The 25118-nt window shown below is 40.7% G+C and overlaps 1 protein-coding gene across 2 annotated transcripts in view; it reads left to right on the top strand.

The window, feature by feature from the left end:
- The window catches only part of LOC136885430 (retinal guanylyl cyclase 2), a 301136-nt gene that overhangs the window by 112377 nt on the left and 163641 nt on the right, over nucleotides 1-25118 (top strand). For both annotated transcript variants that reach the window (XM_067157975.2, XM_067157974.2), the window contains exon 2: nucleotides 16035-16398. In XM_067157975.2, the coding sequence (XP_067014076.2) occupies nucleotides 16155-16398 (244 nt within the window). In that variant the 5' untranslated portion in view covers nucleotides 16035-16154. The remainder of the gene's footprint in view (nucleotides 1-16034; nucleotides 16399-25118) is intronic.

Genomic DNA, 25118 nt, shown 5'->3' with positions numbered 1-25118 from the left:
TCCGTTTCGTGAGGGTTATAAATGCACTGTGCTGGTCTCATTCAGAAGGTCATCTAAAATATATAAAAAAAGGGTTATGTATTATACATTTACCAAGGAAATCTCAAAGTTGAGGTCAATAAATCAGCTGATCATTCATAACATGGGTCGTTATTTCCGCCGATTATTAAAATTGGCACGGTACCTATTTTTCCTGTTTTAAACGAAAATATTCCCTTCTTTATTCAATGCATAACGCCCTTCTTTGTCAACTAGAAAATAAATTGAATTCATTGCCATGTCAATATACTCGCAGTTAATATTTTTGACCGCTACCAATGAATGCATTACTGCGCATGTCGAGTTAAATCTACCCACCTATTTACGCAGAGCAAAAAGAGTATACACTGAGTTAACTCGAATGCATTTCCTGAACACCTTGTACAGTTAACTCTTTACTTTTATGAACGGATAGAGTTATATTGGAGAGTAGTATTTTGTGAACGCAACCCAGGTGCTGCTCTGTGATACCCCGCCTAAGCAGCAAGGTTGCATGTCAATGTGCTACGGTAGCCGGCTGAACGCTGCACAGGCTGGCGCAGAATTTGCTCACGACTGAAGCTACATTTCTTAGTCGATTTTCTGGTTAGCTTTCACTAGGACGAACTAAAATGCGGTAGAAATTGATGTTTGTTTTAGAACACTATGTCCTCTTACAATTTCCATAATTTATTTTCACACACCTTCAATAGCTCAATGAATGTTTCGTTCCTGAAGAAATGTCATCATCAGATTCAATTAAATCACTCTTATTGCGCCTATAACGTTTGAATATTATTTATGTGATGCATTAAGAAAGACTGAGTCTTACGAACAAGTGCACAATCACTCTGTTCAATGGGTGGCTCAGTCCAGTGGCATTTGAATACTTCAGCCTCGTGGCACGTAAAGCAAGCAGGCCTTCGGGCTGAGCAGCGGCCGCTTGGTAGGCCAAGGCCCTTCAAGGGCTGTAGTGCCATTGTGCGTCCTCTCAGCTGTTACACGTCTCCACCTCATTCTTATCTGATCTTAGTATAAAAACAATAATCACCACGATTACAGGGTGAATGTTGAGAACATTTCTTAGCAGACAAAGTAGGGTCCCCACACTACGAAAAACAAGCAATTGTGCCAAAAGTTGAAGGGCTAAAGGGCCCGGAGCTCCATCAAACTGAAAACCAATTTTCAAAAATCACTTCCGGTTTAAATGCAGTTCCGGAAACAAACAGTCGTTTTCTTTCTGATTCAAATCCTAGCCAAACTAATTTATTTACATAATTCTTTCTGTAACGTGTTCCTTGGTTCAATACCCTCAGGCAATTTCTGATTTTTGATAAATGTTAACTCTGAATGTAGTTATAAGGGCTCAAGTGAAACTCTGCATTGACTCACATTAGCGCTCCTGATGGTGCTTAAATTATTGTAATTTATAGGAATAATTAACGAATATATTCTCCTACTTTATTTAAATTCGTAGCTCTTATCCGTAGGATGTTTTCAACATTGAGTTGCTTGCCTGAAGACAATATTAGTGTCAAGAGAGGACAAACTATGGTCCAGAAGCCTCGTCGTACCCATGCTGACGTAACTTTGCTCACGAAGAGAAAGTTTTCCGATCTCTGCGCCACCTTAGCGAACATGGAGAGTGTCCTTTGTTTGACGGGCTGTAATTGCGGTACGACTTCTACAGCATGGGTTATTGATGTGCCTGCCTAGTATTGTCTAGCTGATCAATAGCCAAGTCTTTAAAACGATGTCTATCTTCCGAGGTTTGTTCGCATTTAATTATTAATAAAAAGTTGGACTCTCTCACGGATAATCCCAGGAGTTACCATGACAACAAGTGGCTAAAGGGAGATGTAGCGTTAGCACGGCCTTTTAAAGGTCAGCAGACCGCCAAACGGAACAAGTTTGAAAACCGCATACGACAAAGACTGAAGTTGGCCCAATGCCTCAACGATCAACACATAATTTAACAAAATAACCGTTTCATCAAGAAATGTTAACACCAATAAATTGTTAATACGTGTGTTAAATTAACATGACACTAGCCCTGTGTTAAACCTCTTAACTGCTGTTAAAATGTCAAAATACTAGCATCTAGAAGACGTAAGTTTGAAGTTTTACTGCTGTATGAAGAATAACTGTAAACTTAAGAAGGCAAAAGACAACCCATAATCACGAGAAAAAAAACTTTTTAGAGTTACCAGAAGAAAGTTTTCTACAAAGGTACCTAATTACCATAGCCATAATGAACAAGAAATTGACAATAGGTTAGAGTTTCCCACACAATGAAACTTATCAGTGGAGCAGTTATGTCAGACTCTTTTCATGTAATTGTAGGCGAGTATGTACAAGAGTTTCCGCTGTATAGGCAAAGCATTACATTCCATTCCCAGAAGTAAAAGAATGCTCGAAAATAATTCGATATACATAAATCATCACATTTTCCCGGCGTAATACTCGTCGTTGATGGGACAATCACACTTGGGACGCAGCAGCAGTAATTCCAGGTGAGTCACGTCACAACATCAGTTTTATGACCTTTCGATATTGCAGGCCTTCACATCTAGTTTTCTTCCGACTGTGTGACATTAGTAGTCCTTCCCTTTTCATGACAACTTCAAGCGATCTTTCGTCTACGATTTTCTCTTATTTCTTATAATAAACTTCCTTGTCAATATGGACCGCTGACCAGTTAACACGATTAAACAATACCATCTGGACTACTATCATAGTCGGTACGGTAAAACTATAAGACAAATGATCGGAACTTGTATTCTCTCTAACGTTTCTTATGTAATCATTTTCGATAGTACCAATAAAATAGGTTTAAAAATTAAATTGTGGCACCTTCCCCTAAATTACCGTTTCATCGAGCGTTAAAACCTTATTTACAGCCTAGACTGCAGTACCTTATTACATACCGATTGTCATTACATTATGTTCTCCCATTTCCTCGTGGTTCGGCGTTTACATCGAATTAGCAACAAAAAATTGAAATTCATGAATGCAATATGTTATCACGGCCGCTACGGTGAACATATATATGGCATAGGTCTACATGATAGGAAATTGTATATATAACTTCACACTAATAACAAAGATATCAGATAATTAAATATTAAACCTTCCATTACATCCAGCGTTAATACAATTATGTATAGCCGAGACTGAAGTGCCTCATTCCTCCACTTTACAAACCGATTTTCATTAAATTCTCTTCAGCATTTTCTCGTGATGCGCGTGCAGACAGACAGACAGACAGACAGACAGACAGACAGACAGACAGACAGACAGACAGACAGACAGACAGACAGACAGACAGACAGACAGACAGATTAAGATGACGAAAATTAAAAGTTGTTACAACAGATACAGAAGTACCATTCTTAGCAATGTACAGCCAAAACTGCTACATATATAGATATTGTGATATAGCCCACAATAGTCTATAATAACGTTTGTCTCATATTCACTACAACATTTCCGTTGCCAAGTCTCAACGAGCGCCATCTGGAGTTAAAGCCGGATGGTACGCTATCTGTCAAGCGGAGGCCGAGAGATTTTGAATGACTTCACCCATAGACCAACTAGTGTAGTCGGTGTGGTTCCAACACACCGCTTTGGGCGAAACAAAAGACGCTCACTGCCAAACGCGTTCAGAAATGGTTGTTTCGTAACAAATGTGTGTTCGTGAAACTGAAGTGTTAAATTAATAACAATTCTTAGTTAAGTAAAATTTAAGACAAAGGAAGAAATCGGGCATAAGTAAATTCGAAAACTTTCAAAATAAAAAATATGTAAACGAAGAAGAAATGTTCTTACTCCAATAGGTCCCGTTAACAGTACGAAATCAATTTTCTTGACTTCCCAGGCTCATATTTCACTTGTATCTAATGAGGTTCTGTGTCGGTTGTTTCTTGTTTGCGTCATTATTGAGATAATAATTAAAATGTGATTTATTCAAAAGTGGTGAAAATATCTGAACACATCAAGGAATTTGTATCTATGAGCCCATAGCACCAGAAGCACTCGAGTTTCCTGCTCTGATGGGGAAAGCCAGTGCAGGCAAGCTATTGAAATGAGAGCCCACAGTAGTATGTATCATCATGGTCATCGTCAAACGTATTGGTACATCAAGTGGCTCTATTACAGTACACACTAGTTGCAGCAGCAGAGGCCACCGATTTCGGCTATAGTTTCCCAATCGGCAGTGACATTTCTTTGGAGTACCTTTATATCGCTTTAGCTGCCGTCCATACGATACAAATACAGCTATGCAAACAAAAAGAATTACGAAGCTTATTCTTAGAAGTTGCTTTATTTCGCACCGACACAGATAGGTTTTATGGCGACGATGGGTTAGGAAAGGCCTAGGAGCAGAAAGGACTACTACTACTGAAATGGTTTCATTCCTCCCTTGAAGAGGGAGGCGGACCTCTCAGACCGTGAGATTTGTTATGGTGAAGGAGATGCTCGGAGAAGGTTAGCGGGTTGGCGGCCGCAGAACTTTCTCGGCATTCGCCTTAGCGTAGTGCAGGAGAATGGACAGCCGTGAGGTCTGGCTCTGTCCCGCCTCACGAGAGGCGTAGAGCCACTCTGCATTTACCGACCGTGGGAAGAAGATGCCGTGGCCTGAATTAAGGTACAGCCCCAGGATTTGCCTGGTGTGAAAATGGGAAACCGCGGAAAATCATGTTCGCGGGGTTCGAATCCACGCGGCCAACTCGCTCGCTGGGAACTGTTCAATGTTAGAAGCAATACACCATATTTAAGTATCTTCCGTGTTCGGTATCTGAAATTGAAACAATTATACTGTGTATAGAAAAGAAGAGAGTTTCTGGCTAAAATCGCCACGCATTTGTGCTTCAAGTGCAAGAATAGGAACTGTGGATGTGGCCAGGCATTGAGTATGAGGGACGAGTTGGAGAGTTTGAGGGAGATAATTAGGAATCTCTCAGAAGACAGGAAGGAAAGTAGGACTCCCTCAAATAATGTACAGGATACAGTAGGTGTAAAAGAGGGATGGAAAGGAAACGGGAGAATTGAAGAACACAGGTGGTCTAATGTTTTAAGGGGAAGGAGATTGCAGGCTAAGGGCTCTGTTCAGGATCACAACTCAGGACAGGTGTCGGTGAGAAATCGGTACGACTCACTGCAGGTAGAACAACCGAGGGAAAATGAGGAACAGGGAGCTGTTGCTGAGAAGTGTGGAAGTAGGAGGAAGGGAAAAGGTAGGAAAGGGAAATGTAGAGTAGAGGATAGGAAAATACAGCTGGAACAGGGTCATGGGGTGGAGAAAAGGGAGGAGGAAGTAGCTTCTGCAGCTGTCAGGAAAGATAGGGCTGACCAGGAGGGGAGGGGATCAAATGAGGTGGATAGGGTTGAGGCTCTGGTCATGGGGGATTCCATCGTTAGACACGTGGGGAAAGTGTGTGGAGGAAAGGGAACCAGGGTAGTGTGTTATCCAGGAATTAGGTTGAGGCAGATGTTGAGGAAAGTAGAAGAGAAGGAAGAGAGGAAGGAGAAGGTGGTAGTGTTTCACGTAGGTACCAACAACGTAAGACAAGCAGGTATAAGTACCAACATAGTTGGAGATGTGTGGGATCTGGTAAATGCAGCACGGATGCAGTTTAAGGAAGCGGAGATTGTTCACAGTGCAATACTGTGTAGGAGGGATACTGACTGGAGGGTGATTGGGGATTTAAATGAGACTATGGAGTGGGTATGTGGGAAACTGGGAGTGAGATTTCTAGATCCTAATGGGTGGGTAGGAGATAGGGATCTGCGCTCAGATGGCCTTCACTTAAACCGCAGTGGTACGTATAAGATAGGAAATTTGTTTGGAAGGGTAATAGGTACATTCAGGAAAACAGGATGGCCTAGGGAGCGGTGATAAGGGTACAGAAATCTGGAAGTCAAGTAGGGATGACATAAAATGTTAGTGCTGAAGTGTAGAAGTATTGTAAAGAAAGGAATAGAATTTCGTAATTTAATAGATATATACTTACCAGATATTGAAATAGGAGTTGAATCATGGCTGAGAAATGATATAATGGATGCAGAAATATTCTCACGGAACTGGAGTGTGTATCGTAGAGATAGGATAGGAAAGGTGGGAGGGGGAGTGTTCATTCTGGTGAAGGAACAATTTGTTAGCTACGAAAAAGTTAAAGATGACAAACATGAAATTCTAGGAGTAAGGCTCATTTCTAAAGATAATAGACAACTTTATGTCCTTGGAGTGTACAGAACGGGAAAGGGTAGCGCGGACCAGCGTCCTGATTCAGATTTATTTGAAAAGATAATCAGCTATGTGGGAAACGACATGGAAAGGAATGTGATTATAGCAGGGGATCTGAATTTACCAAATGTCAATTGGGAAGGTGATGAGAACGACAGGCAGGATGACAAACAAATGGCAAATAAGTTAATATGGGAAGAACAGCTGATTAAGAAAGTGATAGAACCAAATAGAGGGAAAAATATCCTGGATGTGGTGCTGGTCAAACCAGATGAGCTCTATAGAGAAACCGAAGTAATATATGGTAATAGTGATCATGAAGCTGTTTTTGTCATGGTTAAAAATAAATGCGATAGAAAGGAAGGTCTTAAAAGTAGGACTATTAGGCAGTACCATATGACTGAAAAAGCAGGCATGAGGGAGTTTTTAAAAAGTAACTACGATCGGTGGAAAACGGTAAATAAAAATGTAATCAGACTCTGCGATGGTTTAAAGCAATTGTCGAGGAATATGAAAACAGGTTTGTACCTTTAAGGGTGGTAAGGAATGGTAAAGACCCACCGTATTATAATAGAGAAATAAAGAGACTAAGAAGGAGATGCAGATTTGAAATAAATAGAGTTACAAATGGCTGTGGAAGTAAGGAGAAATAGAAGAAAATTGAATCTAGCAAAGAAGTCAGCTAAGGATAACATGATGGCAAGCATAATTGGCAGGCATACAAATTTTAGTGAAAAATGGAAGGGTATGTACAGGTACTTTAAGGCAGAAACAGGTTCCAAGGAGGACATTCCAGGAATCATTAATCAACAAGGGGAGGGTCTATGCGAGGATCATCATAAGACAGAAGTATTTAGTCAGCAGTATGTAAAGATTGTTGGTTACAAGGATAATGTCCAGATAGAGGAGGTGACTAATGCTAAAGAAGAGTTAAAATTTACATATGATAACAATGACATTTACAATAAGATACAAAAGTTGAAAACTAGAAAAGCAGTTGGAATTGATAACGTTTCTGCGGATATACTAAAGACAATCGGTTGGGATATAGTACCATACCTGAAGTACTTATCTGATTATTGTTTGCATGAAGGAGCTATACCAAATGAATGGAGAGTTGCTATAGTAGCCCCTGTGTATAAAGGAAAGGGTGATAAACATAAAGCTGAAAATTAGAGGGCAGTAAGTTTGACATGCGTTGCATGTAAGCTTTGGGAAGGCAATCTTTCTAATTATATTAGACATGTTTGCGAAATTAATAACTGGTTCGATAGAAGGCAGTTCGGTTTTAGGAAAGGTTATTCCACTGAAGCTCAATTTGTAGGATTCCAGCAAGATATAGCAGATATCTTGGATTGAGGAGGTCAAATGGACTGTATCGCGATTGACCTATCTCAGGCATTTGATAGGGTAGATCATGGGAGACTTCTGGCAAAAATGAGTGCTATTGGACTAGAAGAGTGACTGAATGGGTGACTAATTTCTAGAAAATAGAAAGAGAATTAGAGTAGGTGAAGCTTTATCTGTCCCTGTAATAATTAAGAGGGGAATTCCTCAAGGCAGTATTATTGGACCTTTATGTTTTCTTATATATATCAATGATATGAGTAAACATATGGAATCAGAGGTAAGGCGTTTTGCAGATGATGCTATTCTGTATAGAGTAATAAATAAGTTACAAATTTGTGAGCATCTGCCAAATGACTTCGATAATGTTGTGAGATGGACGGGAGGCAATGGTATGTGATAAACGGGGTTAAAAATCAGATGTTGAGTTTCACAAATAGGAAAAGTCCTCTCAGTTTTAATTACTGCGTTGATGGGTTGAAAGTTCCTTTTGGGGATCATTGTAAGTATCTAGGTGTTAATAGAAAAAAAGATCTTTATTGGGGTAATCACATAAATATGATTGTAAATAAAGGGTACAGATCTCTGCACATGGTTATGAGGGTATTTAGGGGTTCTAGTAAGGATTTAAAGGAGAGGGCATATAAGTCTCTAGTAAGACCCCCAACTAGAGTATGGTTTCAGTCTATGGGGCCCTCACCAGGATTACTTGATTTGAGAACTGGAAGAAATCGAAAGGAAAGCAGCTCGATTTGTTCTGGGTGATTTCCGACAAAAGAGTAGCGTTACAAAAATGTTGCAAAGTTTGGGCTGGGGAGACTTCGGAGAAAGGAGACGAGCTGCTCGACTAAGTGGTATGTTCCGAGCTGTCAGTGGAGAGATGGCGTGGAATGACATTAGTAGACGAATAAGTTTGAGTGGCGTTTATAAAAGCAGGAAAGATCACAATATGAAGATAAAGTTGGAATTCAAGAGAACAACTTGGGGCAAATATTCGTTTATAGGAACGGATTGGAATAACTTGCCAAGGGAGATGTTCAATAAATATCCAATTTCTTTGAAATCATTTCAGAAAAGGCTAGGAAAACCACAGATAGGGAATCTGCCACCTGGGTGACTGCCCTAAATGCAGATCAGTAGAGATAGATTGATTGATTGATTGATTGATTGATTGATTGATTGATTGATTGATTGATTGATTGATTGATTGATTGATTGATTGATTGATTGATTGATTGATTGATTGATTGATTGATTGATTGACTATAGGTCATTGGAAATGCAACTCTTTAGAAACATTGTCCGCAGCACACCTTGATCTGATATGTTCGAGACTCAATTCGTGTAAATGAGTTACCATCCGGTTGTCAATCCTTCCCAACGTGATAAGTAGTCAAAACATTTTAAGGCGTGGCACCTTTCGAAAAATATAGCTATTTTCATACAGGTAGTTCAATATGTCTATTTGGGGCATGAAATTAAGCGAAATAAGCACAATATGTTCCACCTTTTCCCTTCTATTTCATACTTCAGCACTTTTGCGCCCATTTTATCTGCGTTTTTAAAAGATTAGACAGAATTTTTTTCTCTGCTTCAACAGATTTTCTTGGTGGAAAATTTAGATAAAATCAAATGCTTCATGTATGCCAAAGACTCGACGGATGCAGGCCCAACAACAAAGAGCTAGTGTTGGAATTGGCTACAAGGGAGAACCGTGATGTTTTTTCTAAAGACAAATTCGAATTAAATGTTAAGAACAATCCTTTGCAGCTTTGACTGAGATATCGAGCGGAGTTGTGGTTTAAACCTTAACAACATTTTTGAATGTATTTTCAGAATCTTTTCCACCTTAAAATCCTTAATGCTGAGATGGCGACAAACTATGAACAGCTCTGCATTACCGAAGTCTAGGTTAGCTAGTGTACACGTTGTGAGCAACCCTAGAAACGCGACGGCCAAGTCACCAAATGTCTTTTCTTATGTGAACACTGGTTTAGGGAATTGTCATTGTAATAGTAAGTCGGGGAGTTTTCATTATAATGGCAGACACTCACTTTCCACCTGCCTTTCTACATCCTCAGAAAGACAGTCTTAGTGGTTTTCCCAACTGAAATCAACATAGGGCATTACAATTACGCCAGTAAGAATGTCGGGATTAAAACCAACCCTATCATATGAAATACTCGATCAAATGAAACACCACACATTTTCTCACTTTTAACGAACTCTACTACGCTTCAATGACCTGGCCGCAGACAGCCGTGAGCACTCCTCTGCCATTATTCCGTTAAGCGTTGACGCTACTCAATCCAATCAGCGCCTCAGAGTAGGGACTGAATGAATCACTGTGTTACGTACCAGCAGTATCAGAACACGTAGGAACCAGAGGAACGGCATGCTAAAGAAGAAAGTTATCTAACTCCCAACTATTTCCCGCCAATATTCAGTCAGGCTGCCATACTCGGAACGCAGCAGTAATCCCATCTATCGGAGATGAGTGGCAGCATCAGACACAAAGAACACAACACAGAATCGTCAATGTAATGTATTTGTTGATCAATTTTAGGAGCTTTCTATATCGTAGGCCTTTACATTTAGTTTTCTTCCGGCTCTGAAATACCACTGTTATCATAGTCCGCCTGGTAAAACTGAATAAAACAAAAATGGTCGGAAATTGTATTCTTTTGTTATGTAGTACTTTTCGATAGGACCAATAACATACGAATTTAAAAATTAAATTTTAGGCGCCGTCCCCTAAACTACCATTTCATCCAGGATGAATAAAATTGTTTATAGCTTAGACTGTAGTTTCTTATTCCCCGACTCTATGTACCGATCTTCAGCCGTTTTCTCGTGATGGGCACACAGACAGACAGACAGACAGACAGACAGACAGACAGACAGACAGACAGACAGACAGACAGACAGACAGACAGACAGACAGAAATTATGAAAAAGTAAAAGGTACATTTCCTTGTTGCTGTTGACATGACGGATACAGAAATAACGCTCTTTTAAAATTCTGAGCAAGGTACAGACAAAGCTCTTAAGCAAGAATGTTACTACGGAAATCCGATACCGCATTCGTGTTTCTAGACTGAAAGTATAGCGGAATACCGAAATTAAGTTGTTTCGACAAATTTTGAGTTAAAAATATTTTGAAGAAAATCGTCAACTCAAGCGAATCTTCAGGAAATGTTTAAGTGGACACTCGCTTTCGGCTCGTTTCCTCGTTGAACTTTAAGCGATTTTCGGAAAGTTGTTAGCTGCCAAATTCGGGAGTCGGAATTTCTACACCGATCAGCGAGAGTTACGAATTCCTGGAATATTTTAGAGACTTTTTTCGAAGTGAATTCCTATTTTGTTGTTCTGAAGATGAAATGTCTCAGCGCAGTGCGTTCACTGGATGTGATAGCATCAAGTACTCCTCCCTGAGTCTGGAGGCTTTACAATAACATTCCCTGCCCTTAACGTGGGTTGGCGACCACGGGGCCTTTAGGTGAATCCTGGCATTCCTTGTGCCCCGCCCATCACTTTAATCTCAGACCTCTCTTGGTCAACTCTTGATTTTTCCGACCCCGACGGTATAGATCACCGAGTCTTTCATTTTCTGTGGTCGGGTTTAGTTCTATACCTCTTATCTTCAGATCGTTAGAAACTGAGTCTAACCATTGTCAACTTGGTCCCCCGCTACTTCTCTTACCCTCCATAACAGAGTCCATTATGCTCCTGCATTCGCCTCACAACGTCTATGCGTACAGCTACATCAACTGAGTTCATTCCTGACTTATTCTCATCTCCTGATTCCGAGTACCCTCCTGTCATTGTTCCCATCTGGTTGTACCAGCAACAATTCTCGCTAGTTTCATGTCTGTTACTTCTAACTTATTAATAAGATATCCTGAGTCCACCCAGCTTTAACTCCCGTAAAGCAAAGATGGTCTATAAACAGACCGATATACAGATAGTTTCGTCCGGGAGCTGATCGCAACTGCGAGCTCACTGCACCTTCTTTCAAACTCACTTACTATATTAGCAGCCTGGGAGAACACACATCCAGAATACTTGAAATTATCTACGTGTTTCAGCTTTGCATCCCCGATGTGACATTCAGTTCTCTTGGGTTTCTTATCTACTGACATCAATTTAGTCTTGGAAAGGCTAATTTTCATACCATAAGCGGGAGGGGGGGGAATTCCGTCCCCGCACCTAATTTCGTCCCCCCTAGGGATTTTCAGTTTGCACGGTTGGTACCTAGTATTTAGCCGCGCAGACGCGTAGCCTAATCCCGTCGTGTGCACCATGTACAAAGAGGATTCAGATTTCATGCTGAACTGAGTTTGTGCAGCCTGTTATTCCTAGGATGACTGCATTTAGCACCTGGCGCGTTATGGCTACAGTGAGTTATTGTAGCGGCCATTATAATAAATCAGGGAATGTTCGTAATTTCGTCCCCTTAATTTTATTTGTTATTTAAGAAGACATTTTCAGATGAGAATACGCAATCAGTAATATAAGGAAGCTATGAGAAAGGCAGTGAGGGACAAGATAATCGATTACAAGAGTGCAAGTAAAGCGCTTAACATCCCACGATCAAACAGTGTGTTAAAAAGAGTACGAAGAAAACATTTCTGATAAATGGTCCTCAAGTAATTCACTATAGAAAGGAAAAATATATTAAAATTAATTTTACTTTTCGTAAATTTGGTGGAGAATGAAATTACGAACTCAGTTTTTCGTAGTTTAGTTTTTGTAGTGTTTATGTCAAGTATTAGAGCCTCCGTGGCTCAGGTGGCAGCGCATCGGCCTCTCACCCCGCTGGGTTCCGTGGTTCAAATCCCGGTCACTCCATGTGAGATTTCTGCTGGACAAAGCGGAGGCGGGACAGGTTTTTCTTCGGGTACTCCGGTTTGTCCTGTTATCTTTCATTCCAGCAACACTCTCCAATATCATTTCATTCCATGTGTCAGTTATTAATCATTGCCCCAGAGGAGTGCACCAGACTTAGGCAGCCGGCACAAATCCCACCCTCGCCGCTAGATGGGGCTTCATTCATTTCGTTCATGCCCCGGTCGAATGACCGGAAATAGGCTGTGGATTTTGTCTTTCTTTGGCCGATACCTTCATTTTTCGAGGTGTAACACCGTGTTGGACACCCTCCATGTGTTAATACAGGATGATTGCCCAGATGTCCTTCGTAAGCACCGCCACCTTACGTTCCCATGACGACTGAAGGCAGATTGCGCAGTTGCTCATCACTGCGCCCGCACGATCCTTCAACAATAATTCCTAGCGCACCACAGTAATTACGGTCGTCATGACGACAGCTATTAGCTCCTTTGTGCCGCGGAGTGTGCTCCAGATGAGAGCTTGTCTTGTGCAGTCCAAGTGGCCGTGGCTTCGTCTGTAACACGATACGGAGCTCGGAACAGTCAATGGATACGACATTCCTTGTACTGCACCTTTTTCTGTAATTTTCTTAATCCCTGTGGTATTTATTTATTTATTTATTTATTTATTTATTTATTTATTTATTTATTTATTTATTTATTTATTTATTTATGGAGCGATCTGTATGTATGTATGTATGTATGTATGTATGTATGTATGTATGTATGTATGTATAGACATGAAAATAGACGTGAATTAATTAGGCACTTACAGGCATATCAGAAACTTACAACTTGGTACCAGAGAAGCTGATGACCTCAGGATTCCTAGAAAAATCGAAAATTCTCAATATTCCCTGAGGGGAGCACGCTGGGGCGGGGGGGTCTTTAAATTTTGGGCTCAGCATAAGAACACAGTCGTATATATTTATACAAAGTTATAACCTGTAGGTTTCGTGGGCCCCCAAATCAAGATGCCGGCACAATCTGCCGGACGAACTAGAAAATTAAAATTTGGCGAAATTTTAGCCTGTAACCGACAGAAACATTCCAAGATGTTCGAATCTTTTACATTTACCCCAGAAAAATATCGAAATTTGGAGGCTATTTTAATGACGATGCAGACCTTCCTTTCCAGGCATTTGGTGGCTACACGCTAAGTCGTATCACAAAATGAATGGCACAATCTTAGTTCAATTTGAGTGATCTATAACTTTGGTCCTATGACTTTTTGTCGTATTTCTCTCCGTTATACGTTAGATTTGGCTGTATTTCTCCAATGCACATTAATTTTGTGATTTTTACACCTATATCTCATAGTGTGACACACTTACAGAAAAGATAGATTCATCGAATTTGGCACGCACTTTGACACGACCGATGACCATATGCGAGCCAAATTTCATGATTTTCACTAGTCACGATAATCTACTGGTCTCTTCGTACAGGCAATTTCCCGTCCGAATGGAAGAAAGGATATGTTATTCCAGTCTTTAAGAAAGGTGACAGATCTTTATTTGCCAATTACAGACCAGTAGTTCTTCCTTCACTCATTTCCAAAGTAGCAGAAAGAGTGGTGTAAAAAGCCTTGTACAGTGCAGTCAGTGGTTTAATTAATATTAACCAGCATGGGTTTGTCCAGAAACGCTCAACTACCACCAATATTGCTGTGTACTCCCACTTCATATCTAGCGCTCTGGACAAGTGCAAGCAGGTTGATGCCGTGTACACGGACTTTTCCAAGGTTTTCGACTCTGTGCAGCATAATGCTCTTCTGACTAAGTTGTCAGCGTATGGCATTCATGGAAGCTTGCTTGAATGGTTTAAATGCTATATTTACGACAGGAGATATTCAGTAAAATACGAGGGTATCATTTCTTGTCCTTATCTGCCTATGTCTGGCATTCCACAAGGTTCGCTACTGGGACCTTTGTGTTTCCTTCTCTTTGTTAATGATCTGCCATCGCAAATCCATGCCAGCAACTACCTGCTCTATGCTGATGACCTTAAACTTTACAGGGTAATTGAAAAGATGAGTGACTGTGAATTTTTACAGTCTGATATAAATAATATAAGTGATTGGTGCGAAAAGTGGCATTTAACCCTAAATATTTCAAAGTGCAGTGCAATATCCTTCACGAGAAAATTGCAAGACAGTGTGTTCAATTATCATATAAAGGTTCGAGAAGTGAAGCGTGATAATAAAATTAACGACCTTGGTGTTATTTTTAGTAATCAAAATGGTCTATCTTTCAATGAGCATGAGTTAAATATCGTTAACAAGACATTTAAAACGTTAGGCTTCCTCAGAAGAAATTGCAAGAGTTTTAAATCTGTTGTCCCATTGAAAACCCTGTGTTTCTCGCTTATACGATCTAGTCCAGAGTACTACTCTGAAGTGTGGATCCCCTCACAGCAATACTTAGTTAATGCCTTAGAGCGAGTACAGATCCGATTCTCCAAATGGATCAGTAAAAAGTGTTTTGGTATCAAGCTGTCATCGACGGATTATGATTTGTTTTGTACAAGCATGTGTATTGAGTCTCTTAGGACTATGTCAGTGCATGTTGCATACACAAATGTATCGGCAATTTCCTTGACTGTCCCAACTCATGTTCCTTCCCGCAACACGTGCAGAACGGAATCACACAGGAACTCTTGGTTTATGCAGGCCCTAAGATTAGCGGGATGGTGGATATATTTCACTCGTCAGCCAGTGCAGAGTGTTCTGCGCATTTGGCAACTTCCTCTCTTCGATCATTTAATATGTTAAACACTTTTCTGTTTTCAGGGTTTCTTTTCTTCCGAATGTGTTTTGTAAATATGTATATATTGCTTAGTTATAATTAGTAGTAGTAAGTGCTGTTAATATGCATTATAACATCTGTAATTGGAGAATTAATAACTCTGTTGATGATAAATAAACAAATCAAATCAATTTTAGCTTCCACATAAGTATAAGAAAAATAATAAAACTGTTAAAAATATACAATCGAAGTCATAACTATGGGAAATCCGAGAAAATATTATAGGACAAACCGTGTAGAACGATAAACAGGGCATCTGATGGCGCAACCCATTTGTCGACATGATATACCAGTAAATGTCGAAAAGAAGGTCTGCGGTTACAAAACGTGCCCATGCTTATCTGTCGCCCACAACAGCAAGTCGGTTCGGAGCGAATCTTAGTCACTGCGTGTACAGTAATAAGCCTACACAATGTACCACAGCGAAGCACGGGTAAAGTAGGGCTCCTTTTTTATCTCGAGTGTCCGTAGCCCAGAAAATCGTGGGTTTTACTTGTCCCTTTTCCGGCGTTTTGGGGGGCATATTTTAGGTCTTAGCGGCTTTTTAGCTTTGGATTTGCGGAACTGCATTTAGGCCGGAAGTCATTTTCAACATGTGCTTACAGCTGTCCAAGACTGGCAATTTGAAACCCTTCAATTTTCGGCACAATTGAGAAAATTGCTTAATTTTACTTTTGTCGTTGTATTAAGAAATGTTGAAAAACAGAGAATGTTGTTGTTTGGCAGAGAAGTGATGGAGCGTGTCCAGCAGCCAGCAGCCCGCCACTGAGCGCCGTGGAGGACGCGGCCGACCTCCTGTCCCGCCATGAAGAGAAAGAAGCTGTAGTGGCCACTCAAGAGCGCTCCATGGCCCACTGTGATGTCCTGCGAGCGTGCCTTCTTCTGCTTGTGACCGTCTTCTTGCTGGTGGCCGGGACCGCCATCCTCAGGGATCAAGGGGGCTGTTCCCAGATCGACGACAGCGGCACCTACAAGGCGGTGGTGGTGCTGCGAGAACAGTGCGACAAAAGTGGACCAGTGAACCTGACTGCTCTCAAACTGCTGGCAGCAGACTACAACCACACCGAGGTGGACTTTCTCGACGAGAGCGGTGAGTAGCGACTACAAGGGTCTTCCACTTAGTAGCTCCTCACTTTCATCTATCCTATCCGACCTCCATTGGTCAACTCTTGTTCTTTTCTGACCGCGCACCTATATTAGAGCCTACAGAGTCTTTCATTTTCACGCCCTTCGTCGCCCCTGTCTTTCTTTGGCCGATAACTTCATTTTTCGAAGTGTCAGTTCTCTTCCTTCCATTTTCTCAGTGTTAATAGAGGATGGTTGCCCAGTTGTATTTCTTCTTGAAACAATAACCACCACCACCACGTCTTGTCTCTCGTTCTCTAGAAACAAGAACTGGGTGGTCCCGACACCATTGTAGCCATGGCAACCACTGTGCGGTTTCTTCCTGGCTTGAGGACATCTCGTACAAGTGAACGGAACCTGGACCCCGACAATCTGGCGATTCCATTCCAATATACATTACAGTCCAGTGATGTTTCAAGGTGCTCAAATAGGCCAGCATCGTGCCGCGGGACTAAATTCCGGCAACTCCTCGGCGTCCACAAAACCCGTCAAAATAGTTAGTGTGATAACTTTATTATTATTCTCGTCTTCTAAGTCCGAAAACATATCCACGTCCTTGTGGCGGAGGAAACGTACGTCTGCGAAGTTTCTTCTTATCAATGCTGCTTACATAAAACCTGTCAAGGAAGAGCAGACATCAGCCCAATGGCTGGTTCGAAATGATCAGAGCAAAGCCACAGGCGGAGAGGATGAGCCTCGAATGGCTTAGGATTTCTATACAATTATACATTCTATTTCGTTCAATCTGCCAGTCTATAAATTAGAAACCTTTACGTACTTCCCTCAACTAAGACGTATCGGCGTTACTGCCGTGTGGACACATCCCGTGAGATGCCAGGATAGGCACAAGTGGAAGTCAACTTCTCCTCAAAGCTTTACCACAAGATTGCCATCAACGTCTAACAGGAGCTTTACCAAAATCTGCTTGTTTCCAGAATTATATATTATTTTTCTGATGCTACATCTTTTGCCTATTTTTTTACAATATTTCACACGTTCATATTACATAATCTCTAGTCAGCGCCTTACATATTGTGACAACCATATCTCCCGATAATAAGAATGACGGACTTTTAGGTCATCTCTATCCAGTTGTACTGCCTCCTAAAACAACGAACAACAAACTAAACCCTCAAAGACAGCCGGGCTGACCTCTGATCAAGTAGGTCGGGAGTGAATTTCAATATGTCAGGCCGACATGATGACATCCCGTCCATCAGCGAGTGACAACAGGTTTCCTGTTTGGCCCAGCTTCTCGTTCTATCGATCAGCTCAGCTGCGCTCTCACAAGTGGAAACTGGGAGCATTGTGCCCCGTGACGTACTGGCGGTAGGCAACCCTTTTGATACTACTGTGGAGCGCATTGCCTCCGCCGTTTCATACTCACAGTTTGCTGTAAAACGCATACTGACTTGTCAGCCCGTGAGTAGTAGCAGTAGGCAACCCTTTTGGCACTACTCTCAAGCGAATTGCCTCATTCCCCCTTGTACCTAACATCGTCATATTATCGTACAGACCGGGCGAGATGGCCGTGCGCGTAGAGGCGCGCGGCTGTGAACTTGCATCCGGGAGATAGTAGGTTCGAATCCCACTATCGGCAGCCCTGAAAATGGTTTTCCGTGGTTTCCCATTTTCACACCAGGCAAATGCTGGGGCTGTACCTTAATTAAGGCCACGGCCGCTTCCTTCCAACTCCTAGGACTTTCCTATCCCATCGTCGCCATAAGACCTATCTGTGTCGGTGTGACGTAAAGCCCCTACCAAAAAAAAAAAAATCGTACAGTGAAGGAGCTTAGCAGTAAGCAACCCTGTTGATATTACTGTGCAGCGAATTGCATCCCACCCCCTAGCGCCGTTGTCATATTAACACGGGATGTGTTCCAATCAGAGACATGTATATCTTGGTACTGAAATAATTGTAAAAGTTTTCTAAAGGATATTTCTTCGTTAGTTACCAAGGCCAGATCTTGTATCCACCATAGTCGTATTACTCTAGCTGAAAACATACGTAAGACTTTTTAAAAACCTTGCAAACATCTTTGGAATTGATGTACAAGTTGTGAGCAAGTGTTTTAAAATGTAGCCTTTAGTTCACTTCAGCCTGAAAAACGAATTCAACTTTTAAGCTCTTAATAGAGAAAGTAATTATCATAGGAAACAACATTTCTGTGAACCGAGCGAGGTGGACGCGCGGTATGAGCTTGCATTCGGGAGCTGGTGGTTTCCAATCTCATCGTCGGCAACTCTGAAGATGGTTTTCCATTTTTTCAGCAGGCAAATGCTGGGATTGTACCTTAATTAAGGTCTCGTTTGCTACCTCCCCAATCCTAGCCCTTTCCTATCCTTTCGTCGCGAAAATCCTTCGCAGTGTTCCTGCGAAGTTAAGCCACAATAAAAAAACTGCCAAATTCTTAAAAATAAAAATTAATGTTCGACTCTATTAGGCCTAAGTATATCATTTTGCTCACCAGCTCTCGCTACTACTTGTAAAATATAAGGAGTATATTTCACCTTATTTTGATAGATAACAAAATGCCTTTCTTTGCGAAAATGTAGTATTGAGGAAAAATACAGAGATATAACTTAGATGAAGTGCAGTCAACTAGATATGTTTTAAGATAATCTCCGTCTGTCAGATTATCAGCCGAGAGGCTGGTTGGACCACCAAAGGCTATGCGGTGACAGGGAAACAGCAAAAAGCAACGGTAGCGTCAAAATGAGGTATACCAGGCGAGATAAGGAGTGAGGTAGTTATCCCTTGTGTCGAGCAGCTGCTTACTGAAGCACAAGTTAAATGGAATTTAGTCCAATATTTGTAACAGTACGTTAGCCGTGCCAGCTCTCTTGGTGAACTCCGCCCGCGTTAGCTTTGCGAGACTCAGGAAATCGTTCGTTTCATGCTGTTTGCATTCCTTTTGCCGATACCCCTATTTTTGGAAGCATGGAAGCTTGTAATTACTGTTAATGGTCGCACATTCGAGAGCGCTGTCATTTCACGGATCACTTAGTGAAGGCGGCGCCTGTGAGAGCAGAGCCACCAAGTGGCATTCAGGGAGCTTCAACCTCGTAACATCTTGCAGCTGTTTTTAATTATTATAATAGACAGTGCTTACTTAAGACTGGTTCATGGCTGAAACCTCACATGCTTTGAGCAACTTACCTTATTCTGGTGTAATTTAGAACTTTAGCCCACAAACGTGCTCGAAGTTATCAAGAGTATTCAAATATCTGAATATTTCGTATTATTTAGTTAGTTAGTTAGTTAGTTAGTTAGTTAGTTAGTTAGTTAGTTAGTTAGTTAGTTAGTTAGTTAGTTAGTTAGTTAGTTAGTTAGTTAGTTAGTTAGTTTCGAGCCATAAAGGATCACATACAGCAAATTATGATTTGTTATTTTTCTTCTTCTTCCAGAATTCTTTCATCATGTCGCTATATTTAGCTCCATGTTCGTCAGTCCATTTTCTCCTAGATCTGCTCGGCTTATCTTCTCAAGTTTAGAGTGTAGATCTTATGTCCGAAAGTTTTCCTGTCTTCGATAATATCTGTAGGTGTAATGTTGTCGTCCTCTTTAATGTTTGTGAGTATCTTCTTTGTTAGTCGGTCACAATGCGCCCATAATATTTCAGGAAATCTGTCTCAATGTTGTGATCTTGTGCGACTGTAGACGATATCCTTCATCTATAAGTTTTGGGCCAAGGTTTTTTCGGATGATTTTCCTTTCACCTTTCTTGATATCTTCGATATCCCCTTTAAAATTGGTGTTTAAGGTCGCAGGTTCGAGGACCGTCGTGTAATGCTCATGTAGGTTCAATGATTTCACCTAAATATTTAACATGGTTAACCTTGTTCATTGTGCCTATTTTGTTACCAAAGTTTGTAGTTAAATATTTTTTTTTTTTTTGTAGCCATGAATACAGTTTGTGTGAAGGAAATTTATAAACTAACTTTGCGAGTACATTCTTTGAGGACTTTAATCTAGTGAATTACCATCTATTTGTCTCCGGAGAGGATTGCCAAATCATCAGCAAAGGCTAACCAAGTAACGTTGATATTATTCTGTTTTCTTCGTAGCATGACAGGTTTCCAGATGTTGTGACTTTTCAATTCTTTTTCCCATTCTTTGATGATCTTATGAAGAAGGAGAAACTCCGTCACCCTGCCGGACACCGGTTTTAAAGGGAAATTGTGTCGGTTAGAGTTTGTTGGGTGAGTCGTCTTGTCTTCGGGTCGAGATTGTTTTCTTAGACTATATTAAAAAGAGATTGTCGATCAATGGAGTCATAAGCCGTGCGAAAGTTTCAAGACGGAGTTCACCGATGAAATTCCTCCGTAGTTCTTTACATCAGATTTAGGAGTGGGTGGATGAGTGCGCATGTCCGTTCGTCCAGTAGTTTTTCATTTCGTCAGTTTTCTTGAATGATCTGTGTGATTTCCTGTAGTGATTGTGCTCCTAAATTTTTCAGTAGTTCTGCGATGATTCCGTCTCCTCCTGATGTCTTTCGGTTCTTGAGTTTTTTGATGGGGTGATGGATTTCTTCTTGTAATGGTGTGTCTTGTGTGTTCTCGGACTGTGTTCAGCTGGTTCAGGGCAATTGAGGAGCTCAGAAAAATAACGTGCTAGTTCTTCTTGGTTAGTGAGTGGTCGACTTCCGTATTCTTATAGCATTTTCGGCTATAACGTTTTGTTTGTTACGTATTTGCGATTTGCTATAGTTTGTCTGCCACAGCGATGGGAAAACAAAGGTGAGCGTAGTGAAGGAACTGGGTGAACCACGATGTGTGTTGACGTACTCCGCTCTGTTAAGTTTTAACTTTATTCTGGCCATAAACGTTGTGACTTCCCCTCTTGGAGAACAATAATTGAACGAGAAATGCAACCATGCAAGCTAAGGGCGCCAATCTTTAAGTTGATGACTTAAAGATAAAAATTTATAATCAAGCTTGGACGGACTCTTATCACAGGGATGGGGTGATAGTGCACTAATCATTAAGCAGGAGAATTAGAAATCAAAAGGCTAATTAAGGCAGATTGATTAAAGTGAACTAGAAAAATACTATTTATTATATTGAATATAAATGACGACGGTTTGACGAGAACTGAATTTAAAATAGGAAATGAATTTAACAAAAAGTTGAATGACTCTACTTCGCGAAAACTTGCAATATTTTTAACTCGCTTGCTCACCATGTAGTCTTGTTCTGCTGGTCCTTGGAAAACTTCCACCCTTGTAGCTGGGACATCACCGGTCGTCTTTGAGATATCTTCACCTGCAGCTAAGTACCATTCCTGCCTTGCAAATTGCATCAACCACTAATTGGATGATGACTTTGAAACTATCACTCCCTGTTATGCTCTATCCCATATATTGGAGATGAGCCCTAAGTCATAGTTAGAAAAACCTCCTTGGGTTATGTGGAGAGGATACTCAATTAACAATCCTTCCAACTTTACTGAAAATGTGCACTGAAGTTTCATTTCTATCTAGTTTAATGCTACCTATTGTCTTAGACTGGTATAAACTGGTCTAATACAGAGCTGTTCGTACTTCCTGATGAGAGTGGCTATACACCCATCATTCAGAAATTCCTAAGTACCACGTCGTGGTAACGAAGTAATGAATGTAGAAGTGATAAACTATCACACTAGTCCACTATGGTACAACAACCATAAGACAAGTTATCAGACCTAAAGCGAAATACAGGATAGAAGAAGAATGATGCGAAGAGCTCCAACACGCCCTTTTATAACCTTTTCTGGCTCTAATTACAGGTCGCTACACGTGGTCCAATCAGTTGACACGTCTCTCCCCACTCCAGATATTAAAGTTGATGGGTCCCAACCATGATATCAACTGTTCTTCTATTAGCCCTTTCACTCAGTATCCATGGCAACATGACGCTCCTTTGAAAATATAGGCGGTGATCAGTTTGAATTACTCTGGTCGAAATACAGTAGCTGTCGTTACAACGTTTGAACACGTGCTCGCTTTTCCCAGAATTTGATGTCTAAATTTGTCCTTCCTTCTTCCTCAGTGATGTGGCAAGATAGAGGAAAATCTACTGCAAGTTAAATTTAAACGAATGTCGCAAGAATCTAAGTTAATATTAGGATATTCAGCCCTCGTTTACAAGTCGTAGTTACAAAGTAATGAAATGATAGTGAGCAAATGATCAAACATGAATTATAATAAAATTACATACCAAGATAAATATCATGACGTTAAATTCCTGAATTAATTACACATAACAAAATTAACATAATTACACTGTTACGTCTGGAACGTTACAACGTATGGAGCCTAAAACCTAGTAACAACAAAAAAGACCGGTACGTGACAATTTCATTGCTTCATCCTTCTTCTTCTTCCTCCAATATCCCTTCATCTTCTCTCCTTTTGCCCTCTTCGGACGGTCTTGACCCTCCCGATCTTGAAATCCTTCCATTTTTAACACTTTCTTCCTAAAGATCTGTGTCTCTGCTTTTACTCTTATATTATTTCTTTCTTGACTTCATGAATCCAGGTTGTTCTTCCAAAGATATTTCAAGATCTGTTTGTCATCCATTCTGTATAAATGTCCAAGAAATATATTTCGACTCTTCCGCATTGTTTGTGTTATGTTCTCTACGTTGCGGTATATTTCGAGAGTTCTTAGCGGACGGACTATTTCCCGTATAATTTTTCTTTCCAGTATTTCTAATTTATTCAGCTTGTAATTCGGTACTGAACATTCACTCGCGTGTAGACATTCCGGTTTGACTGATGTCTTGTTTTTTAGGTTTTTAAATAAACACTTATGTTGTTAATATTCCTAGTTACACCGTACACTCTTCTCATCTACAACGGACTTTCCCAAACCATTCTCTTGGATTATTGCCCCCAAATAGCTGAATTATTATTATTAGTATTATTATTATTATTAGTATTATTATTATTATATCCTTCATCAGTTTTCTAAATGGATCCTTCTTCTTTCACGACCATCTCAGCCACTTCCTGAAACAATTCCTCACTCTGTTTTCATCCATCTTCACTCATTCTGTCTTGTGGTACAATCCGTCTGAGTCTTCTTTGCTCACTTAGGCTCAACGTGTTCGTTTCTCTCTTTCTGATGTCTTCGAGCCCATTTTTCCGACCCATGTCCAACGACTGTACTGCATTCGGGTTTGACGATGGTGAAGAAGTACAGTGGCCAGCTCTTTAACGACCCGCTCTTTGTCTCAAGTACTAAAAGCTCTTAACTCTGTTTATCGTTTCCTGCTAGAGGCACAATCCCTTCTTTTTATCTGGGTGTATTCATCGAAATGTCAAAAGATACTTCCCTACATTTCGGGACAGTTACTATTTTGATTTCTTTTTCTCTTTGAAAATTTAATGCCGTTTTTCTATTTTTTAGACTTGTTATGGATAATGACTACAAGATGCAGTCAGCATTAGATTAGGAGATGAAGGATGATGCTCACTTTGAACAGTGACACAGGAGTGTCGCATTGCATGGAGGAACCGGCGAGACGAGAGGCACATAGCTTGTCAATACTGTGACGTATCCTCCTGTCAATTGAGAAATCAAACGCAATCGTGAGTTAAACACTGTCGGCGGGCGGTACACGAGGGACAGTAAACGTACATCTTTCGTTAAGTTAAATTTATCAAAATTCATATTTTATAACTCAAGAACAAGGACAACAAATGCTGGTTAAGCATAACTTTACATTTTCTGAGTTTAATTATGGTAAAAGTTACGTCTAATATGTTATCAAATTAAATGGCATTTTCAAAATAAATACAGAGCATTTTCATGAATCTAAGTAAAGGTACGTGAGCCGGCCACATGTGGACTTCATAACGCATTCCAATATCACCAACCACGACCTGTCTACAACTGAGATAAAATTCCAAACCCATATTGGACTATCACAAGATGTGTGGTGGTGGTGGTGGTGATTATTACTAGGCAATCATCCTTTATATAACACTAATCAGAGAGAAAAATGGAAGGATTCCGACAGTTGGAAAAATCAACATATCGGCCAAAGAAACAGAAGGTCCACAAGGGCGTGAAAATGAAAGACCCTCTAGACCTGGAGTACTCTAATACCGCCGAGGTCGGATAGGAGGAGCCTGGCACAAGCACAGCCAGTCTTAGTTTGCCACAAGAGTGAAAGTGATAACAATAGAAGCATTGATTGTCTCCTGAGTTCACTCAACACGCAATAATCACAAATTAGAGATAATTCAGAAACCAGAATGCGGACCGTTCGACCGCTAGCAGCGGTTTGTTTAATCTTTACTTTTACCTGAAGTGAAGTGAGTTTGATATTGTTTGAGTTTTGTTTCAAATTAAACTTTGGCCTTGTGGCAGCGATCTCGAAACCTGTTCATCCCTGTCGCGATGGGCCTGAAATTGGACCTGGACGGCATCCAGAATTCATGTCAGCCACCCCACGGTATGGATGTCCCACCCCCACATTCCTTTTTCAAGATAGTAAGTCGTATGTGCATCAATTTTGCGTTACAGAGCTATATTGGAACATACACATTGAGAACTTTTAGTACCGGAGACTTTTGTTATAGAGTCCCTGTTCTAGTGATGGGATGATTGCTTATGCCGTGTCAAGAAAACTTTCCTGTGCGTCATCAGAAGAAAACCTCGACTGCCCACGAGAAACGCTGCTGAAACAACGAGGTT

Source organism: Anabrus simplex, chromosome 14 (assembly GCF_040414725.1).
Source record: "Anabrus simplex isolate iqAnaSimp1 chromosome 14, ASM4041472v1, whole genome shotgun sequence".
Classification (NCBI taxonomy): Eukaryota; Metazoa; Arthropoda; class Insecta; order Orthoptera; family Tettigoniidae; genus Anabrus; species Anabrus simplex.
Note: the sequence above shows the minus strand (reverse complement) of the source record. Positions and strands in the feature narration are given on the sequence as shown.